General features: G+C 41.6%; 2 protein-coding genes across 4 annotated transcripts; both read left to right on the top strand.

Annotated features, from left to right (window-relative positions):
- Positions 1-870: 870 nt before the first annotated feature.
- ndufaf5 (NADH:ubiquinone oxidoreductase complex assembly factor 5) lies at positions 871-11,552 on the top strand. 3 transcript variants are annotated; one of them, XM_044189407.1, is made up of 11 exons: positions 871-1,148; positions 4,236-4,276; positions 4,384-4,447; positions 4,582-4,629; positions 4,863-4,966; positions 5,817-5,856; positions 6,298-6,495; positions 7,141-7,201; positions 9,364-9,447; positions 10,938-11,020; positions 11,329-11,552. In XM_044189407.1, the coding sequence occupies exons 1-11, from the start codon at positions 957-959 to the stop codon at positions 11,413-11,415; spliced, it is 1,002 nt and encodes a 333-aa protein (XP_044045342.1). In that variant the 5' UTR covers positions 871-956; the 3' UTR covers positions 11,416-11,552. The 3 variants fall into 3 exon arrangements, with proteins under 3 accessions (XP_044045342.1, XP_044045343.1, XP_044045344.1); XM_044189408.1 differs by lacking the exon at positions 4,582-4,629; XM_044189409.1 differs by lacking the exons at positions 871-1,148; positions 4,236-4,276; positions 4,384-4,447; positions 4,582-4,629 and having other exon boundaries at positions 4,863-4,952.
- A 3,516-nt stretch (positions 11,553-15,068) lies between these two features.
- On the top strand, positions 15,069-23,080 carry LOC122873072 (dynein regulatory complex subunit 4-like). The gene is made up of 11 exons (XM_044189388.1): positions 15,069-15,229; positions 15,375-15,464; positions 17,661-17,858; positions 18,479-18,685; positions 18,784-18,838; positions 18,932-19,137; positions 19,795-19,962; positions 20,772-20,858; positions 20,934-21,143; positions 22,475-22,540; positions 22,646-23,080. The coding sequence occupies exons 1-11, from the start codon at positions 15,227-15,229 to the stop codon at positions 22,790-22,792; spliced, it is 1,437 nt and encodes a 478-aa protein (XP_044045323.1). The 5' UTR covers positions 15,069-15,226; the 3' UTR covers positions 22,793-23,080.
- The last annotated feature ends 886 nt before the right edge of the window (positions 23,081-23,966 follow it).

The following is a 23,966-nucleotide window of genomic DNA, read 5'->3' on the forward strand; positions in this document are numbered from 1 at the left end:
CGGGACAAGTGAAGCAAAACGCGAACCCAGAATTTACAAATCACTTTCCAGGAGCATAAAACCCAAAATATGACATTTCCTCAATCTGTTATCGACCAAGAAACTATTATTACACGTGTTTACATTTATTTCACGTTGTTAACAGTCGTCGAAAATATTTTGCAGATGCATTTAAGACCAAATATCTCCAATATTATTACGTGTTTTACCATGTAAATAAAAAAATAAAGGAAAAAAAAACACTTTTACTTTCATGTTTCTAGTAGTTTAATTTATAAATGTACAATTACAGTCAGAGCAAACAAAGTAAGTCTAAACGGTGTAATCAGTTCAACCATATTTGTCAGTTTGACAGCACTTTACTCCATTTAATATCTTAGTAATGTCACTCATCTCTAGTTAATTCACTCTGATAAAGCAATTAATCGCTAAAGTCATTTGTTAAGCAACAATGCTGAACATTTTCAGGTTCTAGCTTTTCCAACGTGAAGATTTTCTGCCTTTCTCTGTTTTAAATTGAATATATTTGTACATTATATTATATTTTATTATATTATTATTGTATATTCTGGACTGATGGTTGGATAAAACGAGACCTGTGAAGAAATTAAATTAGGGGGAACATTTGTCACAGTTTCCTGAGATTTTATGGCCTAAACAGCTAATGGCACAGTAGGATAAATAATCACAGAGACAGATGAAAACTCTTGGTTTTATTAGCGGTGGAAGAAGCAGCTGCAGTCTCAGAGCGACTGTTTACATTTAACCGCATTGGTTTAAAGGTTTTAGTCCGGTTCCAGACTGTGATCCGGTTCCGTTGTTTCCAACGAGCCCAGCAGAATCCATCTCCGGGTTTTCCCCCCTCCCCTCCGCCTCAGTGAGGTCATTCAGCGCGCAGCACCGGAAGCAGTCCGCCCAGGTGTCGGTGTGAGGCTCCGGGCCGTTAAAGCAGCGCGATGAGCCGCCTGAGAGTCCTGCAGAGGCTGCAGACCTGCAGCCGGACCAGGTGCGAACCCCGCAGAGGGCTGTCGGCCCGGGGGACCGGGACCGGGACCGTGAACGTGTTCAACAGGGAGATGAAGAAGAGGCAGAAGAACTGGGCGGCGTCGGTGGCGGACGGACACCAGTACGACTACCTGAAGGACGAGGTGAGTCCGGACTCACTGCTTACTGTCCAGTTAGACAAGACGTATTCAAGGTTGTGAAATAGGACGTTTTGTTATAAACGTCATATTTAAACGTGCAATATTCTCAGTTTCCAGTTTAATAATCCCTGTTTATTGATATTTATTAATACTTACATTACTGCTGTGCGACATCCACCGTCTCATAATCTGGTTAATCTGCTGTATTTAACTTGACAGCACTCATTATTGCACTATTATTTATATTATTACATTGCATTATCATACCGTACGTACTTATCAACCTCTAAATCCACTTTGTACTTTACACTTATTTTAGCTTTTATACTTTATATCCACTTTTGGACTTAATTTATCATACCTGTATTATAGTTTGATTTGCACATCTTTTATTTCTTACTAGAAATAATTGTCTCCTTGCGGACGTATTTTATTATTATTCCTATTTCTATTCTATTTTCTGTATTTCTGATTCTGAAATTAAACTCCCCAACAGTTTATACAAGTGCAGCTGAGACGATCAGTCGGTTAATCAATTAGTCGATGACATAAAATTAATCAGCAACTTTGTTTTGCTAATTGTTGAAGTCAGTTTTCCTGTAAAATCCCTTCCTGGCTGCAGCTCCTCAGATGTGCAGATCTGCTGCTTTTCCTCTGAACGACTGTAATAACTGTAATGTTTGTTAATAACGTCGAGCTTTGGACTGTCGGTCGGACACGACGACACGGTGAAGGCGTCGCTTTGGGCTCTGGGTCGATCGACGGATCGATCGATCGATCGAAAGAAAAGAATCGGCAGATGGATCCAGAATGAAAAGCATCATCAGCTGCAGTCCGATACAAACCGGTTCAACATGAGCTCCAGCTCCACCAGCTGCAGCAGCAACATCCTGCTTTACATTAATGCACGAGGAATAATAACCTGATGATAGAATATATAACAGCACAGCAGCCACAGGGACGCTGCACTGCTTTAATGCTTTAAGGGCTTTTGATCACACTCTCACACTTTCACTGCAGTACAGAGTGTTTTACAGAGTGGTGTTAGTACTTTCACTGCAGTAAAGGATCTGAGTACTTCCTCCACCGCTGAGAGTTGGATTGTGTTCACACAGTCGATCAATAATCAAACCAGAGAAACTGTTGATTTCTGTGAATATAACTGAATAAAATGTAACGGGAGGGAATCAAAAGGGCTTGTTGAGCTTGTTTTCAAACTTTGCTTCCCATCAATAAGCATCGAAAACAAACTGGTTCTGTGGAATATTTAACTAAAACTGTGGTAGTTTGAGGTTTTGTCACTTCCTGCTTTATTTTGTAGTATTCTCCTTCCCTTGTGTGTCTCGTGGTTTTTACTTCCTGTCTTTGCTTTCCCTCCAGTTTTGATTGTTGGCCCTTCCTTGATTGTTTGCACCTGTGTCTCGTTGTCTCACCTCCCCTAGAGTATTTAGTCCGGGTCTCTGTCTTTAATCAGTGTTGAGTCATTGTTGTTACTACATGGTGTTAGTCCTGCCTTGAGCGAGCCCTGCCTTGCCTTGAGCGATCCCTGCCTTGCCTTGAGCGAGCCCTGCCTTGCCTTGAGCGATCCCTGCCTTGCCTTGAACGATCCCTGCCTTGCCTTGAGCGAGCCCTGCCTTGCCTTGAGCGAGCCCTGCCTTGCCTTGAGCGAGCCCTGCCTTGCCTTGAGCGAGCCCTGCCTTGCCTTGAGCGAGTCCTGCTGCCTTGAGCGAGCCCTGCCTTGCCTTGAGCGAGCCCTGCCTTGAGCGAGCCCTGCCTTGCCTTGAGCGAGCCCTGCCTTGCCTTGAGCGAGCCCTGCCTTGAGTTTTTGTTCCTGACCTTTGTGTGTGTCGCCGTTTGGTGCAGTTTTTGTTGTACCTGGTTCCGGTGCCCAGTTCCCCGGCAGTTTTACCGTGAGTTCTGTTTTGGATTCTTTGTCTCCCGTGGACCTTGGTTGGATTCTGGATTTTGTACTCTGCCTGCTCCCTATTGGACTGTTTAGCCACCATGGACTTACTTCCCTGTTTCCACCACTGCCAGCCGGTAACCCACTTCCCTGTTACCTGTGTGTTACTGGTCTGCCTACCTGCCTGTACCTGCCTGTAAACCACATCAACCCCAATAAACCCTGTAGCCATCCGGCTAGTTCACCCTGATACGGCTTCCTGGTCATCTGCCTCTGGGTCCACATGCCACTACACAACACAGCATACGACAAAAACAAATCTCAAATTCCAGTTTTCAAATTCATTTATATCTTTTTTTACTTATTAAAACCAAAGTTAGAAAATGTTTCACATAAAGCAGATATTTAAAAATGTTTTTTAAATCAGCGATTCTCTTTTCTGAAGATTGATTCTTCCCCACAGTCTGATTTGGCTGATTTTTGAAAAGTTTTTATTGGCCATAACTTTTTCTTTAGCAAGAAAAAATTAATAAATATCAGAGAAAAAAAAAACCAAAACATTATTTTCTGTAGCGATTGAGTGTTTCTATATTTCGCACTTGACGATGTTGTAAATAAGAAACGTACAGAATTAAAAGCACAAAGATGAAATTTGTGAACTTCAATATTCACATCTTTCTAATTAAGCAATTTTACTATAAATTCAATATCTATAGTTAATACTATAGTGATTTTTATAATTTCACTGAGGTTTTTACTGTATTTGCATAAATTGGTCATCGTCAATGTTTCTTTTGGAAATGTTGAGGGACAGGTGCGTCAGGAAGCGCAGATCTTCAGGTGTGACCTGTGGAAGATCCTCGTCGGGTCGAGATATTGTGTTTGGGAGCTTTTCCTCATTTTCATTTTGCCAACACTGAAAAATTATGGAGAAATTTAAGTTTAATCCAAACGGATTTTCATCTCGCCGGCAGATGGATCCATTTCCTCCCTCCCCGGCAGATATTTTACCAACATCTGGGGGGTTTTATTTTGAAATGTTAAATGGATCTGAGAGTAAAAGCACGGCCGACGGTGACTCATGAAACCCAGCAGCTACTCTGGCGACCGGAGGAGAGATGTTTCTACTTTTAACCGAAAGAAATCTAATAAAAATCAGTCTTGACTTTTGTTGTGTTGAACGGCAGGTTGGCAGTCGAGTGGCAGATCGCGTCTACGACGTTGCGAGGTGAGTTTATGACGAGTCAGCTGGTTTCTGATTTAACACACACACACACAGCTCCTACGCATGTACCTTTCTTCTCGTCCGTCTCAAACATTGTTCCCTCCCCGCAGGACGTTTCCTCTGGCTCTGGACATCGGCGGCGGGAAAAGTCACATTGCAGAGCACTTAAGCAAGGTACAGTGTGAACATCTGGATCTGAGGCACTTCCGTGTTAGCTTTAGCTGTAAACTGTTCTCAGGGGCCCAAATGATCTCATTGATTACGAGTTAAATGCAGAATTATTGACACTTGGCCTGCTGGTGTTTCAGGAAGTTGTGGAGCGTTTGTTCCTGACAGACGTCTCAGAGGAAACTCTGGTGAGTGTTGATCAGGTGAACTCTCAGGTGATCACGCCTGTGTGGCAGATCCGCAGGTTCTCTGCGGGATTGTAGAATCTTTATGCGATCATCTTCCTGATCGTTCTGAACGATCTGGTAAAAATGATCACTTACGGTCGGTTATTAGGGACTGACGACGCAGTAGACACTAATGGATGTTGTACTTTATACTGATAAGCGATGCTTTAATATCTTACGGCTCTAATCTTCAGAAGCAGAGGAGACAGAGCGAGATCCCGACCCGCTGCGTTCTAGCTGACGAGGAGTTTCTGCCGTTTAAAGAAAACACCTTCGACCTGGTGGTGAGCAGCTTGAGGTGATTCATATATTTATATATAATAATTATTTACGGTGCTTCAGGTTTTCTCCACATTTTAGGCGGACTGGAGGCAGAAATTGAATCGTTAAGGCTAAATTTCTGAGGACGCCGCTGCATTTCCTGCCAGAAGATGGTGCAAAGACTTTTTTAATAACTGTCCCATTAAATTCAGCGAGTCAACAGTTATATTTTCTGATAAACATCGAAACCAAAACAGCAAACATTACACATTTGTTTTACCTACCTTTTTTTTTTTTTTGTCTCACACTTTCTCAACGCATTTGTTTTTTTGGTTGTGTGGGCAGGGCGGGGTCTGTAAACGGCGAGTCATCAATCCTAAAAGTGGAAATTTTAAAATGTGAAGTATTTCCACCTCTTTATTATACAAACATGCTGCCAACCTGCAGCAGCTGCAACCTTTACAACTCTTTTCCCTTCTCTAAACCAAGAAGGGATGCAACTAATGATTTTTTTTTATCAATAAATTATGTTTGATTAATCAATTATTTAGTCTATAAAACAGGGAAAAAATACAGAGCCCAAGTTATCATCTTCCAGCTTTTTACTTTGAACTACTCTGAACTGTTAAAATCTAAAGAGCGCACATAACGGTGATGAAAAGGACACATTAGCTCTGTTTAATAACCTCTATACCTTTTTATTATATACCTTATTACCGCCCAACCCTACAGGTGGTACACAGTACTTGTAGTACTAGTCCCACTGCCTTGCTGTCTGCAGAGCTGCAGTTCGTCCACTGTGCATCCACTTAAACTGCAGGAAACCGTGAAGTTGTTCTCCATGCAGACGTGTTTTCAATCTCGCTTGTTGTTCTCTCTTCTTTCAGTCTGCACTGGATAAATGACCTGCCCGGAGCTCTCAAACAGGTGAGAATAAAAACAGGAAAAGGTTTGTGTGTGAGAGTCTGTTGCCTCCTGACGATCTCCCACTGGAGGTCGTAGTTTCCTCCGTTGTGAAATGAAGTCCGGATCAGTCGCGGTAGGCGACGCTTTGTCACTCATCAGTTTGTGGTGATAAATTTCCTCTTCTTGTTCTTCGCTCACGCAGAGTTTCTTTCTTCAGTCAAACTGTAAGTTAATCCCTTAATGAACCTTGAAGGGATGTTTTTAACATACATGACTTAAATCAGATCCAGCGTGTGTGTTTTTCTTTCTGATGGTTTGAACCTCACATGTCCAGCCTGCTAAGACCGGAGCATCTAGCAGCGGCGTTAACTCGCCCGTTAATGCCAGAGTGTTTGGAGAAATGAGCTGTTTACACAAGGCAACTCGTTATGTAAGTTTGCTGATTGTCCTCCTCCACCTCAGATCCACCAGGTGCTGAAGCCGGACGGGGTGTTCATCGGGGCGATGGTGGGCGGGGAGACCCTGTACGAGCTGCGGTGTTCCCTCCAGCTCGCCGAGACCGAGAGGGAGGGAGGCTTCTCCCCCCACGTCTCCCCCTACACCGCCGTCACCGACCTGGGCAACCTGCTGGGCCGGGCCGGCTTCACCATGCTCACTGTGGTGAGAAACGCAAACGCCATCAGACCCAGTTAGGCTCCATGACTGGTCCCAGTTCCCCGTTACTCTGATTTAAACACGCTGGAAGCTTCTTCTGAGGTTCCTCCTTCTGTTGATTACTTGTTTTATACCTACAAGATAAAAAAAAAAAACTTCTCACACAGACGCGTTCGTTAACCAGCGCCATGCAAAATGCAAACAGGTAACTAATTAAACAAATAATTAGAAGGAAGATGAACAACATACAACCACAAACTGTATATAACAACATTTACACGTCATTCTGTTTAACGAACTGTAAGAAGAAAGGTCGATATCTAACCTGAATTATAGATATTTTAAATAAATATGCTGCAGAGATTAAAAGAAATAAACTATTGGTAGCTATGTATACAGTTTCCATGCCAACTAATTAACAGACAAAAAACAATAATTAAAAAAAACAACTTTAGACACAATAAAAAATATATATATGTAACATAAGTAATTAAAAGTCTACACTTCAACTACAAAGATTTTAAAGAATGGAAAATGGAAATACGGTGAGAGTGAAATAAAAAACTGTTGATGCTAGAACACGTGAATGTGCCTCCTTGTTTAAAGTCATCAGATACGACTCACCTGTCACTTCCTGTCTTTCTGTTTCAGGACATTGATGATGTTCAGGTTCATTATCCAGGAATCATTGAAGTCATGACTGACTTACAAGGTACAAACCACTCTGTGTCGATATGTGACTTTAATTTATCTACAGCCAGTAAGGTTGTAACGACGGGCCCCAGTGCATGCTGGGTACTGGTTAGGCTGTAAAACTCTCAGAACCATGGACGCCGCCTAAACTAGCTACTGTATATCGTCTCGTCACATGATCAAATAGAGACTTGACATTGGACAACATCAACATACATATTACGCAGAAATCATCATTGTTTATCTGTATATGACAAAAATACCAAAGAAAATAAGACATTATTTATTAAATTTAATAGTTTTTTTATATTTATTTATAGTGTATGTAGAATAAACATATAATTATGTTAGAGATTGCTACTGACTATTTTACCATAATGAAAAGAAAAGACGGTGTAGTGCGTTTTTGTGTGGGCATCACAAAAACAGAGCAATGTAGTTTACTCCATTCAGTGCAGTGAGGAAAACTGCAAAGAACAGTACATAGGTGAGACTAAACAGCCACTTCACAAAAGACTTTATCAGCACAGACGACACGCTAACTCGGGATTGCAGAGCGCCGTGCGTTTGCATCTAAAAGCTACAAACCGCACATTTGAAGACAGCGAGGTGGAGATTCTAAGTAGAGAGAAGAGTTGGTTTGAAAGAGGTGTCAAGGAAGCCATTTTTGTGAAAAAAGAAAACCCCTCTTTGAACAGAAATGATGGTCTGAGATTCAATCTGTCCAAAGTTTACCACAGTGTATTAGCACCTAAGTCACACCAATCACATGCTAATCAGATACTTAACAGTGATGAGGGAGGTGCAGCCAGAGAACAATAGGCCTGATTACTGATTACTGGGCCATCATGCAAACAATTAGGTCAGTTTCAGGTGAAACTAGGCAGAGTAATCAGCAGATACTCAGGTAGACTCCTTCCTGAGGGCGGGGCTTATGTAACACAGAGTAGCTTCAATTTCTGAGTTCCCGGTCCATTTTTCACAATTGAGAATGACTTCCAGATGGGAGCCGAAACGTCTGTGACTGAAACCTTTTCTACGAATGAAAAGAAAAGAAAACCATGACGGAGATGGGTTTGCCTTTTCAAGGGCATTTATAGCAAATGGCACCAATTTGAATTTATTGTGAGTTCCTTTTTGAACACGGGCGTATTTCCTAAGTTGCGATCTGAATCGCTCGCGAGGGCAAGGGTCCATTCTCCGCTTCCACCCAACACGTTGTTGGAGGGACTGCTCTCTCTATGGGGACCCCCACCCCCACGGGGCCCCAGTGCAACTGCACTGTCTGTATTTACGCCCCTGCCTACAACATAAAACCAGTCTTAAAGTACACAGTTTTCCGTCCGGTTGGATATCAAAGATATTAATGTGCTGAACCTTTTTAGTGTCGAGTTTTACACTTTTTTTTTTTTAACTTTTGCTGGTGATTTGTGAATCATAGTTAGTGGTGTTTGTAATAACTGAACTATGTTGAAATGTGACGGTGTAGTCCCTCATTCGTCCAGGAGCGTTCTATCGTAGAAAAGGTTTCAGTCGTAGTCATCTGGACACTGTTTTCAGAATCAAGACGTTTCGGCTCCCACCCGGAAGTCATTATCAATTGTGAAAATGGTCTGAGAACTCAGAAATTTAAGCTACTCTGTGTTGCTTAAGCCCCGCCCTGAGGAAGGAGTCTACCTGAGTGTCTGCTGTTTACCCTGCCTAGTTTCACCTGAAACTGACCTAATTGTTTCCATGATGGCCCAGTAATCAGTAATCAGGCCTATTGTTTTCTGGCTGCACCTCCCTCATCACTGTTAAGTACCTGATTAGCATATGATTGGCGTGACCAATGTCCTAATACACTGTGGTAGACTTTGGACAGATTGAATCTCAGACCACCATTTCTGTTTAAAGAGGGGTTTTCTTTTTTCACAAAAATGGCTTCTTTGACTCCTCTTTCAAACTAACTCTTCTCTCTACTTACAATCTTCACCTCGCTGTCTTCAAATGTGTGGTTTCTAGCTTTTAGATGCAAATGCACAGCGCTCTGCAATCCTGAGTTAGCGTGTCGTCTGTGCTGATAAAGTCTTTTGTGAAGTGGCTGTTACCATAAATCTAAATGGTTTTCAGGCCTCTAAATCAAATCCGACAACTTTTTTTTTTTTTTTCTACGTGAACTTTTCTTTCCGTATTCTGCAGGTATGGGTGAGAGCAACTGTGCTTGGAACAGGAGATCACTGTTGCACAGAGACACCATATTAGCAGCAGCAGCTATTTATAAAGGTAAGAAGGGAGTGATCAGCTGCTATACTTCCTGTTTAAAATGATGAAAACACATGTGGGCCCAGTAGATCTGTGACTTCAGCTGAAATATTTAGTTTCTAAGTTTAGATCAGTCCCAAGTTGTACAGATAACCAGAACTGTGATTCATACATTTATGCATTTATTCACGGATGAACTACAGCAGTGGTCTTTCAACCAAAACGTACTCAGTTGGCTCAAAGTGGTAGAAAATGCTACTTCTGCATTTAACTAAACCAGGAAATCATTTGCTTCTTTTAGCATCACTACACTGGTTAACGGTTTGTCTTATGGTTCGTTTTATAACTTGCATGATCTGGTAACGCTTTAGAGTTACTCTGTCCCTTTCCAACCAAAATCCACAATAAATTTCATGAATATCTGGTCAGTATATTTTCGGACACCTTGTCCCTGAAGCTGATGCTAGAGGAAAGGTCAGGGGGTCACCAGGCCATCATTCTGATCAGTTCGATAAGTCTGGTGATATCCTATATTTTTCTTATCATCAATAAACCCCATGAAAACCAGCAGTGAACGTATCTGCTAACACGTGTGTGTGTGTGAATCACAGCCTGATGGATCTTCTTCCTCCACTGTTGTCCAGAAACTATTAAAACTCATCAGCGAGCCGCTCTGCTGCACTGGGTGACATGTTCCTTCATCACCACGAACACACACATTGTAGTTTATTCTGACTCAGCCCCACACACACCGTCCTGCTGCCCCAAACACTCACTACAGCACCACATGTGGATTCATCCGCCGCTAGAAATAGTCCCCAACAGATGCACTATTTGCTCCTGTTTGATAAAAACTACAGCGAGCAGCTGAGCGCCACAGACAAACATATGTGCTCATACAAACGTGGTTTGTTTCTTATTCGGTGTAACAGCTGTCGCTGCAGGTTATATTTCTGACACTTCTGTTTTCCCTGGACTCACTTTTTCCACTGTTGGCGACGTTTCCTTTATTAAACCTGATCTGGTGCCTTTTGTTCATCATTATCCACGCTGCCGCATCCGATCAGCCTGAAATAGACACATTTCTGTGTGTTCGGACTCTGCTGCTTTAACTTCCTCTTTGTGAGACACGCCGCAGTCCTTAAGAGAGTTCAGAAAGTGGAGAAAGTGCGGGCTGTTTTCTTGAAAGTCACAACAACAGCTTGGTTAACATGCAAAGTGGAACAACACTGATTTCTGTTTATAGCATGAGCTAGCAAAGAAACCTTGTTGATATCAGTTTTAATCTTTGTACTGATTAGCCTCCTGTAGCTTAGCTTAGCACAAAGACTGGAAGCAGGAGGAAACTTGCTAGCTTAGCTCTATCAAAAGTTCAAAACAGCAAACGACCTAAAAACAAGCTGTTATGTTGCATCGCCTGTCTGTGAACTGTTCCTTTAACTACAGCTGGACGTCTCATTGGGTGCTGGTGGTTTGCTATATTATGTGTGTGTGTGTTTGAAATGTTCCAGAGATGTATGGTAACGAGGACGGGTCCGTCCCTGCCACCTTCGAGATCCTCTACATGATCGGCTGGAAGCCTCACGAGTCACAGGTAAGACAGGTGTTCTGTAGAAATATCACCTGCTGTCCACATACTGCAGCTTTAACACCGAGCTCCTCGACGTTCTCGTTTATTTTCTATTTGAGTTCAACAGTCCGGCAGGATCATCGCACAGTTTCAGTCGTCTGTTCAGCTTCTTGTGCTAAATACCCGGTTCTTCTCTTTCTGTTTATTCCAAAAGCACCAGAAACTTTAAATGCATCAAGACTCCATCACTGCTGCAGACTCAGGAGCACAGGAGACCTTTTTATCTAGAAAACTGGTTTAAATGTTGTTGTTGTTGTTGTTGTTGTTTTCAGGCCAAACCAGCGAAGCGAGGCTCGGCCAACGTGTCGTTTGGGGATTTGTCAAAGATCGGCCAGCCGACCAGCACAACCAAGTCGTAGAAGCCTGTGAGCCAACGAACAGCTGACATACTGCAGATTGTAAATAATATATTTTATTTAAACAGCCATGTTTTGTTGCCGGGTTAAAAGCGAAGTGATGTAATATTCTCTGAAATAAAGTTGAGCAATGGAAACAGCGTCGAGAGAGCAATATGTTTCCTTTCGCAGGAAATCCACAGCGAATAGGATGCTGACTTATAAATACAAGTTGACTCATTTACTCACATGGCAGATGCACCTCAAGTTGGGAAGACTGCAGTGGAGCTGCAGGACTGCAGACAGTTTGCACAGCCATGTGTTTTACAGCTCCAGTGTACGTAACAGCAGTCGCGGTGTAACGGTGAGATCTAATGGTTAGACTTACAGTAGATCTACCAACAGAGCCTCACGTTCAGGGAAAGGGAGTGGGAAAGAAACGGCGCAGTAGCTTCAGGTAGGACGTGTGAGCTGAAACATCCTTCAGCAGCAGGTTTCTCTTCAGCGCTGCAGAGAAAGGCTGAGTTCGCTCTGAGATGACCCAGCGACTGCAGGCGGACTTGTGTGTGAATTCTCCCCAAAACAAGTTTCATTTCCAACCACAACTCTACGTCATACGTTCCTCTTATTAAAAATAAGACAGTACTTCAGTCCTCTCTCACTTAGAGGTCCGCAGGCCGCAGAGATGTTGCTTTACCTCTGCTTTCTCCTCGCTGGATGCTTCTGTCGCAGCTTAAACGGTAAGAAAATCTAATCTGTCAGCTTTTCATCACCATCACGTTTAGAAATGTTGGAGCCGGGAAATGTTTTTACACGAAAAATTACTTTTAAACGATTATCAAAATAGTTGCCAATTAATTTTCTGTCAATCAACTAAATGATTAATCGACTAACCGTTTCAGCTGTGCTTGTATTAACGGTTTAATTTATAACACAACATCATATTTTATAATCTTTGTACGTTTTGTGTGCAGAGCTTTTAATCTGCAAAGTAACTAGAGCTGTCGGATAAATGCAGAAGCAGAAAGTGGCATGAAATGGAAATACTCAAGTAAACTACCAGTAGCTCAAATTTTGTCCTTAAGTAAAGTACCTGAGTAAATGCACGAGTTAGTGGAACAGCAGCAGAGCCCGAGTCCTGCAGTGCTTCTGGGACGGAGGCAGGACTTTGGCTCCAGTGGCAGCAATGAGACTCTGATTTAACACAACAAACTCCGACAGACACGTAGCTGATTAACAGAAAAGTTTACCAATAATGTTTAACTTCATGCTGCCTTTTTACTTTACAGACATTCCTGTAAAGACTGTGCTGGAGAACACAACAGCTACACTCCCCTGTCCTCACAAGACGGGAACTGTAAGATGGAGCCGCTTCAGAGGTGGTGAAAAGGTGACTCTTGTCACTATTGAAAATGGCAAAGAGACAAGAAGTGAGAAACGCTATGGTTCCCTGGCAGATAACTCGCTGGTAATAGCAAATGTTATTCCTGGGGATACTGCAATGTATTGGTGTAATAGAAGTCAAGTGTATCTGAACGTGAAAACAGAGGCCGACGCGGTGAGTCCCAGTGCTGGAGATGTACCAGGCCAGAAGGGAGGAGCTGCAGCAGGGGACGCGGAGCAGCAACAACCCTCAGACTTCTGGAAAGTGCCTGTTGGTGTAGTCGTGGGCGCCGCTGTGGTGCTTCTGGCCGTCTTAGCCCTGAGATTCTGCTCAAAAGAGAAAGCTAAGAGAAACAACATGGACAAAGCTGTACACGAGGTGATTTATGAGGAGATCGAAGCCGGAGAGGAGCAGCTGGGGAGGGAATCTGATGTAGAAAGTCCGTACTACTGGACAAGCATTACTGAAACACCAAACACCTCCACGCCGCCAAATACAAATCTATATAGCACCGTTAACAAGCTGAAAACTGAAGGACGCAGCAATGACGAGTGTGTGTACTTCTTTGCCCAAAATCCACCACAGACAGGAAATGATTAGCTCATCTGTCACACTTGGCAGCCTGATGTAGAAACTGTTCACACTTTTTCTTTCTGGTGCATATACAGATACACACTGTCACTAACGCCACTGAGATCTGAACACTGTGCTGTGAAACTGTTTGTCCTGGAGTCTGTTTCGATCCACCGACTCTGTTGTTGTAATGTTGTTTTTATTTTGTCCTGCATTAAACATGTTTGTCTTTGTTCCATGTTTTGGGAAATCTGAATCAGCTGATAAATTAAAATGTCAGTTTGTTGTAAATGCTAAATTGTGTGTCTTAAGTGTCGAATAAACCATCAGCCTTGTTTTTGTTTCCAATTCATTACATGTGCTTTAAATGATAACGCGGGTTATTTTCATCATGGGCCTTTTCACAGTTTGTGTCATCATGACAACTTAAAATGTCTTTGCTCACTTCACTGCGGTCCTTTTAGGAAGGTTTAGGAAGTATTTGTGGGAATGTCGCTCCTATTGGTTTATTCAAAGAGAGTTTTAGCTGATAGAGAATTTGCATTTACACCCCTGTCATTTTCATACATATGATTGCCCTGACCCTCTGAACATGCTACATGCATGTTTTCTTTGTCTTCTTTTTTTCAGATTTATGGATTTATAACTGTGTTATACTGCACAAAAGACATTTTTGAGTCCTCCCTGCTTGCGGCCATGATTGTGCTGTTTCCACAGAGGTGCAGGACTATATACAGCGGTGTGAAAAAGTGTTTCCCCCTTCCTGATTTCTTTTTTTTTTTTGCATGTTTGTCACACTTAAATGTTTCAGATCATCAAACAAATTTAAATATTAGTCAAAGATAACACAAGTAAACACAAAATGCAGTTTTTAAATGAAGGTTGTTATTATTAAGGGGAAACAAAATCCAAACCTACATGGTCCTGTGTGAAAAAGTGATTACCCCCTAAACCTAATAACTGGTTGCTCCACCCTTAGCAGCAACAACTGCAGCGTTTGCGATAACTTGCAATGAGTCTTTTACAGCGCTGTGGAGGAATTGTGGCCCACTCATCTCTGCAGAATTGTTGTAATTCAGCCACATTGGAGGGTTTTCGAGCATGAACTGCCTTTTTAAGGTCATGCCACAGCATCTCAATAGGATTCAGGTCAGGACTTTGACTAGGCCACTCACTCATTTTTACTCACACAGTAAAAATGAGCCCGCAGTGAGTATAAAATGCTGCTTGGGGCTCAGAGGGTTGAAGAAATGGCCCAGTGGGTCCACTCACAGTGCGGACACGTGGATCCAGACAGGAGTGTGTGCTGTTCGATATCTTTGTTGTGTTTTAATCTAAAAACAAACCAATCTCATAATTATCTTAGCAAACTTTCACAGACATACATTTACCAACAAAAAGCTTATTTTTCCCATAAAGAATTGGAGCAGTACATTAAGACCAATAAACAATGCGCTAATAAAAGAAAGCTGTAAATAATTAGTTCATCATTATCCTCCGTTGTATTAATTACTGAAAGTGTTTCAGCACTATACATCATTGTAAAACGTATATATGTTTTAAATGATTTATTGTTTTTTTTTTTCTTATTTAATGTGTTTATAATGTGTTTATTCTAACGCTGTCACAGTGCCCTGCATACCTGGTCTGTTACCTGCTGCCTCAGGATTGTTTGATTTTGTAGAATTTCATTCAATAAAGTTTTATTTGAAGTAGAAGAAGAAAAAAACCGATCACCTGACGCCGTTGCCATGGCAGCGCCTCTTGTTTAGCTAGCTACATGTAGCCGAGGACTGGGTCTGCGGCTCGGCTAGCTAGCACTTTTAAAATTTAACTTTTGTCGCTACCGACATTTGTGAGCCCGCACGAAACTTCACGATGGTGAGTAAACTGTTGTTTTAATCGCTAGTTATATCACTGCAATGTTGTGGAGTACGCTTAGCATGTGGTAGCTTAGCATCAGCCAGCCTCCTGCGGAGACTATTAGCTAACATTAAGTGTAAAAGTCGATGTAATTTCTTTCCAGCCACCCAAGAACAAAAGCAAAAAGGCTGCGAAGGGGAAGTCCTCAGCAGTGGTGGACGGTATTTCAACGGAAGAGATGTCCAAGGATCAGGTCAGAGCTGCTAACACGGCTAACTTTAGCCTCAAAACTAACGAACTGTGTTCAAGCAGTTGGAGTTAAATGGTTAGCTTCACATGCTATCTACAGTCCAGTCCAGGGAGCGTTTGGACACTTTTAGTTGTTTACTGGCTTGGAAATGAAACACTAGCTAACTGTGCTGAGGTCCAACTTTAACTTGTTTAAGGGGAAACATGTAGAACATGTCTTTTTGCAAATTGGTCCCAGACGAGGTGGGAAACAGCCAGCAGCAAAGTACATTTACTCAAGTACTTTATTCAAGTACAGCTCGGAGGTACTTATACCTACCTGAATAATTTAATTTAATGCTACTTTGTGCTTAAATGTACTTAAATATTGTGCATGTTGCTCCACTACATTTATTTGCAAAGTTTACATTAAAAAACCCCAAATACGATCAGCTTATTGAATATATATGTTAAAGAACACAAAAATATATAAAGTAGTTAAAAATTTGCTCACTCCTCAGAAAAATACAATATGTTTTATAATAATATACCAATCTGGATTATGCCAGTAAGTACTTTTACTTCTGCTGATAATACTTTCATTTCGACTTTAACTTGGACTGGAATATTTTTATTATTAAAGCCGGACCGATGCTGGATTTTTGAGGCCGATACTGATGTTGACATTCGAGAGTGAAAAAAGTCTGACGATGACATATTGGTTGATAATCAGTTTTTTTTTTTATATAAACACATAACCTAAACAAACCTATGGATGTTATTTCTGAATGAACGTGCACCCTAACCCAGCCCTACATCAGTCCATTTCTGCTCAGCATACACTGTTTGATTAGATCAAACTAATAATCTCACAGTGAATAGTGCACTGTTTTGGTCTGGACTTGGTCTCCAGCCCAACTGCTCCGACTTGGGATCGTCTTGGATTTGACTTGAGTGGTCTTGACTTACAGACCTGGTGCAGGTAGATTTGGTGGAACAGGCTCTGCTGTTTGAGGAAGCAACAGGGATTCTGATTGGAGAACTAACCCCCACCTTAATAAACATACATGAACGTAAATCTTATGTGCTATACCAGAAATACAGCCCATAAGGAGGAGGTCGGGGTGGTGGAGGAAGCTGCTGCATGTCACTCCATGACGTGCTGGTCAAGCAAAGGAGCACCTTCAGCGGAAGACTCATCCCCCCACAATGCACCACAGGAAGTCATTCCTGCCTGTGGCCATCAGACTCTTTAACTCCTCCCTCTAAGTGTCAGTCTGTATGACCCGAAGTCACTAAACTGGACATTGATCATCAACATCTCTGCAATACTTGAGATAATTGTGCAATATTCTGTGTTAATACTCCGCTGCAATATTCTAGTTTAAAATTCCCTATCTATTGATATTGATATTACTCATACCTCTATTACTGCTGTGCAATATCCTCCGTCTCATTATAAATAAGCTACACTTAACTTGACAGTTCATGCACTATTACTTTATACCGTATTATTATCATCAGCCGGTAAACCCACTTTGTACTTCACACTTTGTACTTCACACTTATTTTATTTTATACCCACTTCTTACCCACTTGGTACTTAATTTATTTTCTGACCTGTTTTATAGTGTATTATATATTTTTGCTTAGTGCTTCTGTTCCTGTGTGCACTGACGTAAAGGCTAACAAAGAGTTTCCCCTCGGGGATCAATAAAGTATTTCTGATTCTGATTCTGATGTTGACTCGAGTGTGTCAGTAATAGTGAGAAGTGTCGGGTTATAATGGCCAACTCCTCTCCACAAACACTATACAAAATATTAATATAATATACCACCATCAAAGAAAATGTGGTGCAGAATAGATTTTCTTTAAACAGAGCTGTTCTGACATCAGAAATATATATTATGCACTGTGCAGCCGTACTGATGATGGAAAAAATTAAGTTATTCAACAAAAATAAAAAATCAGATCGGACTCTGTTAAGGAGATAATAGCAACAAAAAAAAAAACATGCTTTGGACATCCTTTCTTTGGATTGAACTCTGATTTCCCAGCTAAAAACAAACAGGTACCAATGAGTAGGCCTGTAGGGGAGCCCTGATTGGCCAGCTCTTACTGTATGTGTTGCGCGGTGCCGCCATCTTCTGCTGTGTGTCCTCTGTCATTCAGCTCACGTGACGACGCCACAAACTGACACAAGTGTCTGTGAACTTCCAGCTGGAGGAGCACATAGTTCGCCTGCGGGAGGAGCTGGACAGAGAGCGGGAGGAGAGGAGCTACTTCCAGCTGGAGAGGGACAAGATCCAGGCCTTCTGGGAAATCTCCAAGAGGAGCGTGGAGGAGACGAAGGCCGAGCTGAGGAACAGACTCAGGGAGAGAGAGGAGGCCGAGGAGCGCCACCGAGTGGAGATCACTGTGAGCTGCACACACACACACACAAATTATTCACTTTAAACTTTATTTTTTTAGATTTTACTGGAATATTTCATAAATTTAGTTTTTAAATTGTATGTTTGATTATATGCTGCCAAGATACAGAGAGAATTAGAGAAACACAAGTAACCAAAACCTAAAGAAAATTGAAGGGCTATAAAAATCCTAATAAATAAATGAACTTTGTTTTACTGCTTCTCAGTACTGTACAGCCTGATATGTCCATGCCACTACCTGCTAAAATCTACAGACTGCATATTCTCTTTCATATTTGTCCACTCTGTTTACTTCAACATCAAAAATATTCTTTAAATTATTCTTTACTTTTCTGAAACTTCATGAACTGTTGAATTTACATCGAAGGCAGTGTGGGGTTTGATGCAGTGGTTCCCAGCACAGGGCCGGTGTTAAGATCAGGCTGAGAGATGATGAACAAGAGACAACAACATATTTATACTACACAAAATGATTTCAGACTTTCTTCAGTTCATTTACACTTTCTAGTTGTTCTTTCTGCAGAAAAACAACACCATCAAACTGTGTATATCGAATGTCACCAAGTCCTTTTTTACACTAAATCACATTCGATTGTTGGTGTCCAGGTGTACAAGCAGAAGCTGAAGCACGTCCTGTCTGAACACCACGGCACGATCTCTGGGCTGAAGACGGACGCCGTCGCCTCGACCTCGCTGATCCAGAACCGGCACACAGAGTCGGAGCTCGGGCTGCAGAGAGAAATGCACGGCCTGCAGGCGGACTTCAGAGAGAAGAAGGTCCGCAACGAAACCTGCATCAAGGAGCTCAAGCTGGTGAGCCTGGTTTCATTTTTACACTTTGGTTTTTCAGTTGTCTCCTGTTTTATTTCTACACCTGCACCACAGATGTGTCGCCTTTTGATTCTCAACAGAAACACCAGGTGGAGTTAATGGAACTGGCGAACGACTATGACAGACGAATCAGAGGTGAATAAACCCCATTTCCATTTCTGAGTCATATTTAAAAAGTACTGTCATAAACTCTGCCTAAACACTTTCCTTCTGTTGCTTTTTAAACAGAAATTGAGGTGAAATATCACAAGAAAATGCAGACAATGATCGAAGCGGAGGGCAAAAAGCGGAGGGCTGAGATCCTCGAGCTCGAGGACAGAATGAAGAGCCGAGTTGTGGCTCTGGTAGAGGACCACGACAGAGCTCTCAGAGGAGCTGAGGAGTACTACTCTGCTATTCAAAGTAAACTGCTGGCGGATCAGAAGGTGCTGAAGGTGAGAGACGTTACAGGCTCACCACAGTGACGGAAGAGAAAACACACAAGGAGAAACAGCTCAAAGTACAACAAATGATGTAGTTTCACAGGTCATTATTGTTCATAACTACATATACGTAATAAAATTCACAAATGTTTTTTGTTCTTTAATTGTTTCACAAAGATGTTTTAGCATTTTTGCATCTTCTGTCCTGAGTTTAATTATTTGTATTTATTTGAGAATTTACGAGACGTCTCTTACAGTAAGAATAAGTTATTTTTTACACCGGGTGTACTTCAGCCAATCAGGGTTTTAAGACATACATTGTTCTCCACCTTCAAACAATCAGTTATTTTTCTCTCACAGAAGAAGTTCCTGGAGCTAAAGTAAAAAAACTCTTCAATATTACAGAGAGGTCTAGACCTGCTCTATGTGATAACTTCTGTTATGAATTGGCGCTTTATAAAACGATTTAATTGAAAAATAAGTCACAAATATTTTGTATTTTAATTGTTTCACAAAGATGTTTTAGCATTTTGTGTCACGCATGAAATCCCTTTTGTTATTTTATCTATTTGAGAACTTCTGAGTTGCATTAACCACGACTAGCGGACTAACTTTGACGCAGTACAGGGTTGTTGTTTAATGTGCCACGGTTTGTTTGTTGTTTGGCAGGAAGAACTTGCAGAGGTGAAGCAGCAGCAGGCGCGAGCGGACAAAGAGCTTTCAGCAGCTGAGCAGGAGAACAGACGTCTGAGCGAGTCTCTGCAGGACGCACAACAGAAGCTGCCCGAGCTCCGAAAACAGCTGGAAGACTACAACCAGGCCAAGGCCAAGGCGGCGGTGCGTTCACTGCACAGAGTTCAGAAAGCATCATGACCATTTGTACATAATTATCTTAACTTCGGTACAAACGTTAGTATTTTAGTGTTGATACGTATTTTAAGTTGATCAAATCGTCTTGGATATTTGTTTATTTTCAGAGATTTTGTGTATTTAGTATTCATTGCTACCTTTGCTTAAAGGAAAACTTCTCTTTTTAACATCTTGCGTAAAATTTTTATAGATTTGTCCATCTTTCATATCGGTTTCAACATCTTTTTAATCAGCAGGTTAAAGTTAAAGACACAAGGACACTGTGACATTGTTAGACATTAGGCCTGTGCCTTCTGTGATTCCACCACCACGGGTCACCATAGTTAGACTTTTTAAATCCTACATAAAGGAGCTTTATCATCTAAGCCACTTGTTTGGAGGAGAATAAAGCTATTGAATAGCCTTTCGTCAGGCACCCGACGGTGGTCGCTGTACCAAAAGATAGCTATTCAATAAATTTACTGTCCATTGACAGTAGATGATTTGGAGCTGATTTGTTAAAAAAAGAAAAAAAGTGTAAAGTTTCATATTTTTTATATAAACTTTCTTATATAAACATTCATTACACCTTGTAGGTTAATACCTGTGTGTACTTTTACCTGTCATACTTACTGTAGTTTTCTCTGACTCAGTTTTACAGTTCAATGGTTAATTTATTCCACAGAAAAGAAAGCACAATGACATTAATTATTAAAATGTTCTAGCTGACTGGAATGAACAAAACTATGACCCAAATACCCATAAAAACTTCAAACTGCTGATAATGTGTCTGACAGACGACTAGAGCTCGAGTGAAGGTCATTGAAAAGGAACTGAGAGCTCTGACAGTGGAGCACGAGCTGCTGCTGCAGGCGTTTGAAAAGGTAAACGATCACATCACAAGTTTTACCTTCGTTCAGCCCGGCAGGTATTCGTATGAATGTCTTGGTGTCCGGCAGGTTCAGCAAGAGCGCGATGAGCTGTTGAAGAAGCAGACGGAGGCCATTCTGGACGTACAGCAGAAGAGCGGACTGAAGGAGCTGTTGCTGGAGAGGAAGTTGGCAGCGCTGACAGAAACTCTGGAGAAGAGGGAGGCTCAGCTCTGCGCCGCACTCTCGGCCTCCGTCGTCGACCAAACTGCAGGCCGCAGCGCCGCAAACAAACTCGAGGTACAGTTTTATATCCATGTTTCATTTCCACCTGTGTCCAAAAATGTATTTTTGTACAAGTTAAAACGTGTGTCTTTGCCTCAGTTTGCGTCTTCATCTCAATTTGTGCATCTTACAGCATATTTGTCTGACAGAACACAGGTGATCTGTAATCAACCTCCTTTTACTAACCAAAAGGGATACCGCATGGCTCTGTGCTTGGCCCATTATTATTTACAGTATATGAACAATAGTATCACTTCAGCTCAGACTGTAGTATCTGTCTGTATGCAGATGATACACTCCTGTATGCACATGGCTCCAACTCAAGCCATGTCTAAATTACCGTCTACCTTTAACGTTCTTCAGACATCTCTGCAGAACCTCAAACTTGTACTGAATGATGAGACGAAATGTGTTTTATTCTCAAGAACCCACAAATCTGTCTTACATCTTTCTGCCGTCCGTTCACATACAGCAGTGGTACTGAATGTGACGTTATTCAGTCCTCTTATAAATATCTGGGAACTTGGTTAGACAAGTTTAAACTTACTGTTAAACCTCATGTGGAACAACCGTCACAGAATCTGAAGATTAAATGTTTGTTTTCTCTTGAGGAAAACGGAAGAATATTATGCAATCAGCCATCATGTCTGTGCTTGACTATGGAGATATCCTGTCCTCTCACACTGCTCATTCCACCTTAAAAACAGGAGACAAATATACTTGTCACAGTGTTTTGTTTATAAATGTCTTCTACACTAAAGCTGCGTCAGTATATCACATCTCTTCTGAGACTGACTAACTCTTTTTGCCTCATGAGTAAATGCTGAACTTGGGAAGACTGCCTTCCGATACTTTGCACCAGATAAGTGGAATGAATTACAGAGGACTTTAAACTGGGACTTTTGGCTTTTAATTTTAAACTTTTACAGAGATGAGTGTTTGTGATGCTGTTTCTGTATCTGATGGTGTGCGACTGGCTGAGTTTCGTTGCGTTTTATCTCTTGTTCTGATTTCAGGTCTCTTGCAAATGAGATCTTGATCTCAGTAAGATTGCCTGATTAAATAAAAGGTTATAGAGTGAATCAACATGTGTTCACATCCACACTGCCTTTGTATGTCACAACCTCAACCTCACTCACCATAACAGTTCAATCATCAGTATGTTGTTTCTGTCCAACGCCATTGTATCATGTGGTGTAATGAACAGTGCAGCCTGCAAGGGGCGCTAGCGAGGCTTTAGACTTCAGTCTTGCAATCATTGTTCTTTGTAATTAATTTGTTTTTTTATATATATTTGTGTTTGAGCTTCAAGAACAAATACCTGACAGTGTTTTTCCTGCTTGTAGGAAATGTTGGAGTCGAAACACGTCGCCATCAGTGACTTCCAGTGTGAGTTGGCTCGAGATTGTAAGGTCAGTCGTCAGTTAACTCAAAGGGGTTTTCATGCATTAAGATAACTGTTCTGAGAGAAATCACTGTCAGCTGATGTGGTGATGAAATAAACGTGTGACCTGCAGGAGTATGACGACCTGCTGCAGACCTGTAAGGAGAAGCTGAAGGCTCTGGGTGTCCCTCTGTACGACTTTCCCTTCAGGCCCTCCGAGCAGGTCCTGGGCGGACAGACTCAGGTACAGGACTCTCCTGGACCTTCCTCCAAACGCTGAACTCCTCCAGGTGTCACACTCACCTGCTCTACCTGGATACTTTCCAACCCAAACTACTTAACTTCCCCACCTCTCCCTTTGATCGTTTCCTAAAGACGAGTTGCATGAGAAAATGAATATGCAGTTTGCTGCAGATTTTAAATAAATGTAAGATAATGTTTCTTTCTGAGGGGGACTAGTCCTTTATCCTGGTTACTAAACCATGATGCTGCTGGTGATGACTGTTTACCAGGTAAACTAAATCACAAAGGACACTCTCATACAATAAACAATATTTTTGTCACAATACTTTTGACTTGAGACTTTTGTGACATTTATAACTTCTTAAATCTCGATTTTCCTCAGTGGACATTTTCATTTGTTTGGTCTTGATTTTAATAGGTGTCATTGCTGAATTAGGGTTCTTTAAGTTAGATTTGTTCTTCTAATGAAAAGAAAATCATTTGGTTGACAAAAGTAAAATATTGCATCGCTTAGTTTCATTTCGTCTTTTAACCACACTCTGCCTCCGGCGATGGCAATGTGGGTCAGTCAGTCCACCACTTTGGTCCAGACTGAAATATCTGAACAAACTATTGGGTGGATTGGCACGAAATTTAGTACAGACACTCACGGCCCTCAGAGGATGAAATCTACTGACTTTGGTGATCCTCTGACTTCTCCTCTAGCGCCATCATCAGGTCAAAATGTTAAAATTTGTCCAGAACTTTGGTTTATGACCAGATACCTGGAAAAACTAGCATTATTTTTGCTCAGAAACAAATAGTATGCTAACACGCTGAAATAATATGGTAAAAGAATATGCCTGATAAACATTAGCATGTTCACACTGTCATTGTGAGCACGTTAGCATATGGATGTTAGCACTGTTGTGTAGCCTCACAGAGCTGCTAGCATGACTGCAGACTAGTCTTGTTTGATTACCCTTAACTTTTACTTTTGATGCTTGAGTCCTTTAACTTCAGTGCAGTTATGATTGGGGCTTTAATTTGAGTCATTATCGGTGCTGTGAGTTTTTACAGCAGCAATTCCATCTTTTTCTGTAATTCTTCCTCAGTTGAGTCTGAAAACAGACAAAAACCCAAAGTACATTTTGTTCAACAATTTAAAGCAATAGTTTGACATTTTGGGAGATGCGCTTATTGCTCGGCCGGGGAGCAGCAACTTCCTGAAG

This window comes from Siniperca chuatsi, linkage group LG3, assembly GCF_020085105.1.
Source record: "Siniperca chuatsi isolate FFG_IHB_CAS linkage group LG3, ASM2008510v1, whole genome shotgun sequence".
NCBI classification, from domain to species: domain Eukaryota; kingdom Metazoa; phylum Chordata; class Actinopteri; order Centrarchiformes; family Sinipercidae; genus Siniperca; species Siniperca chuatsi.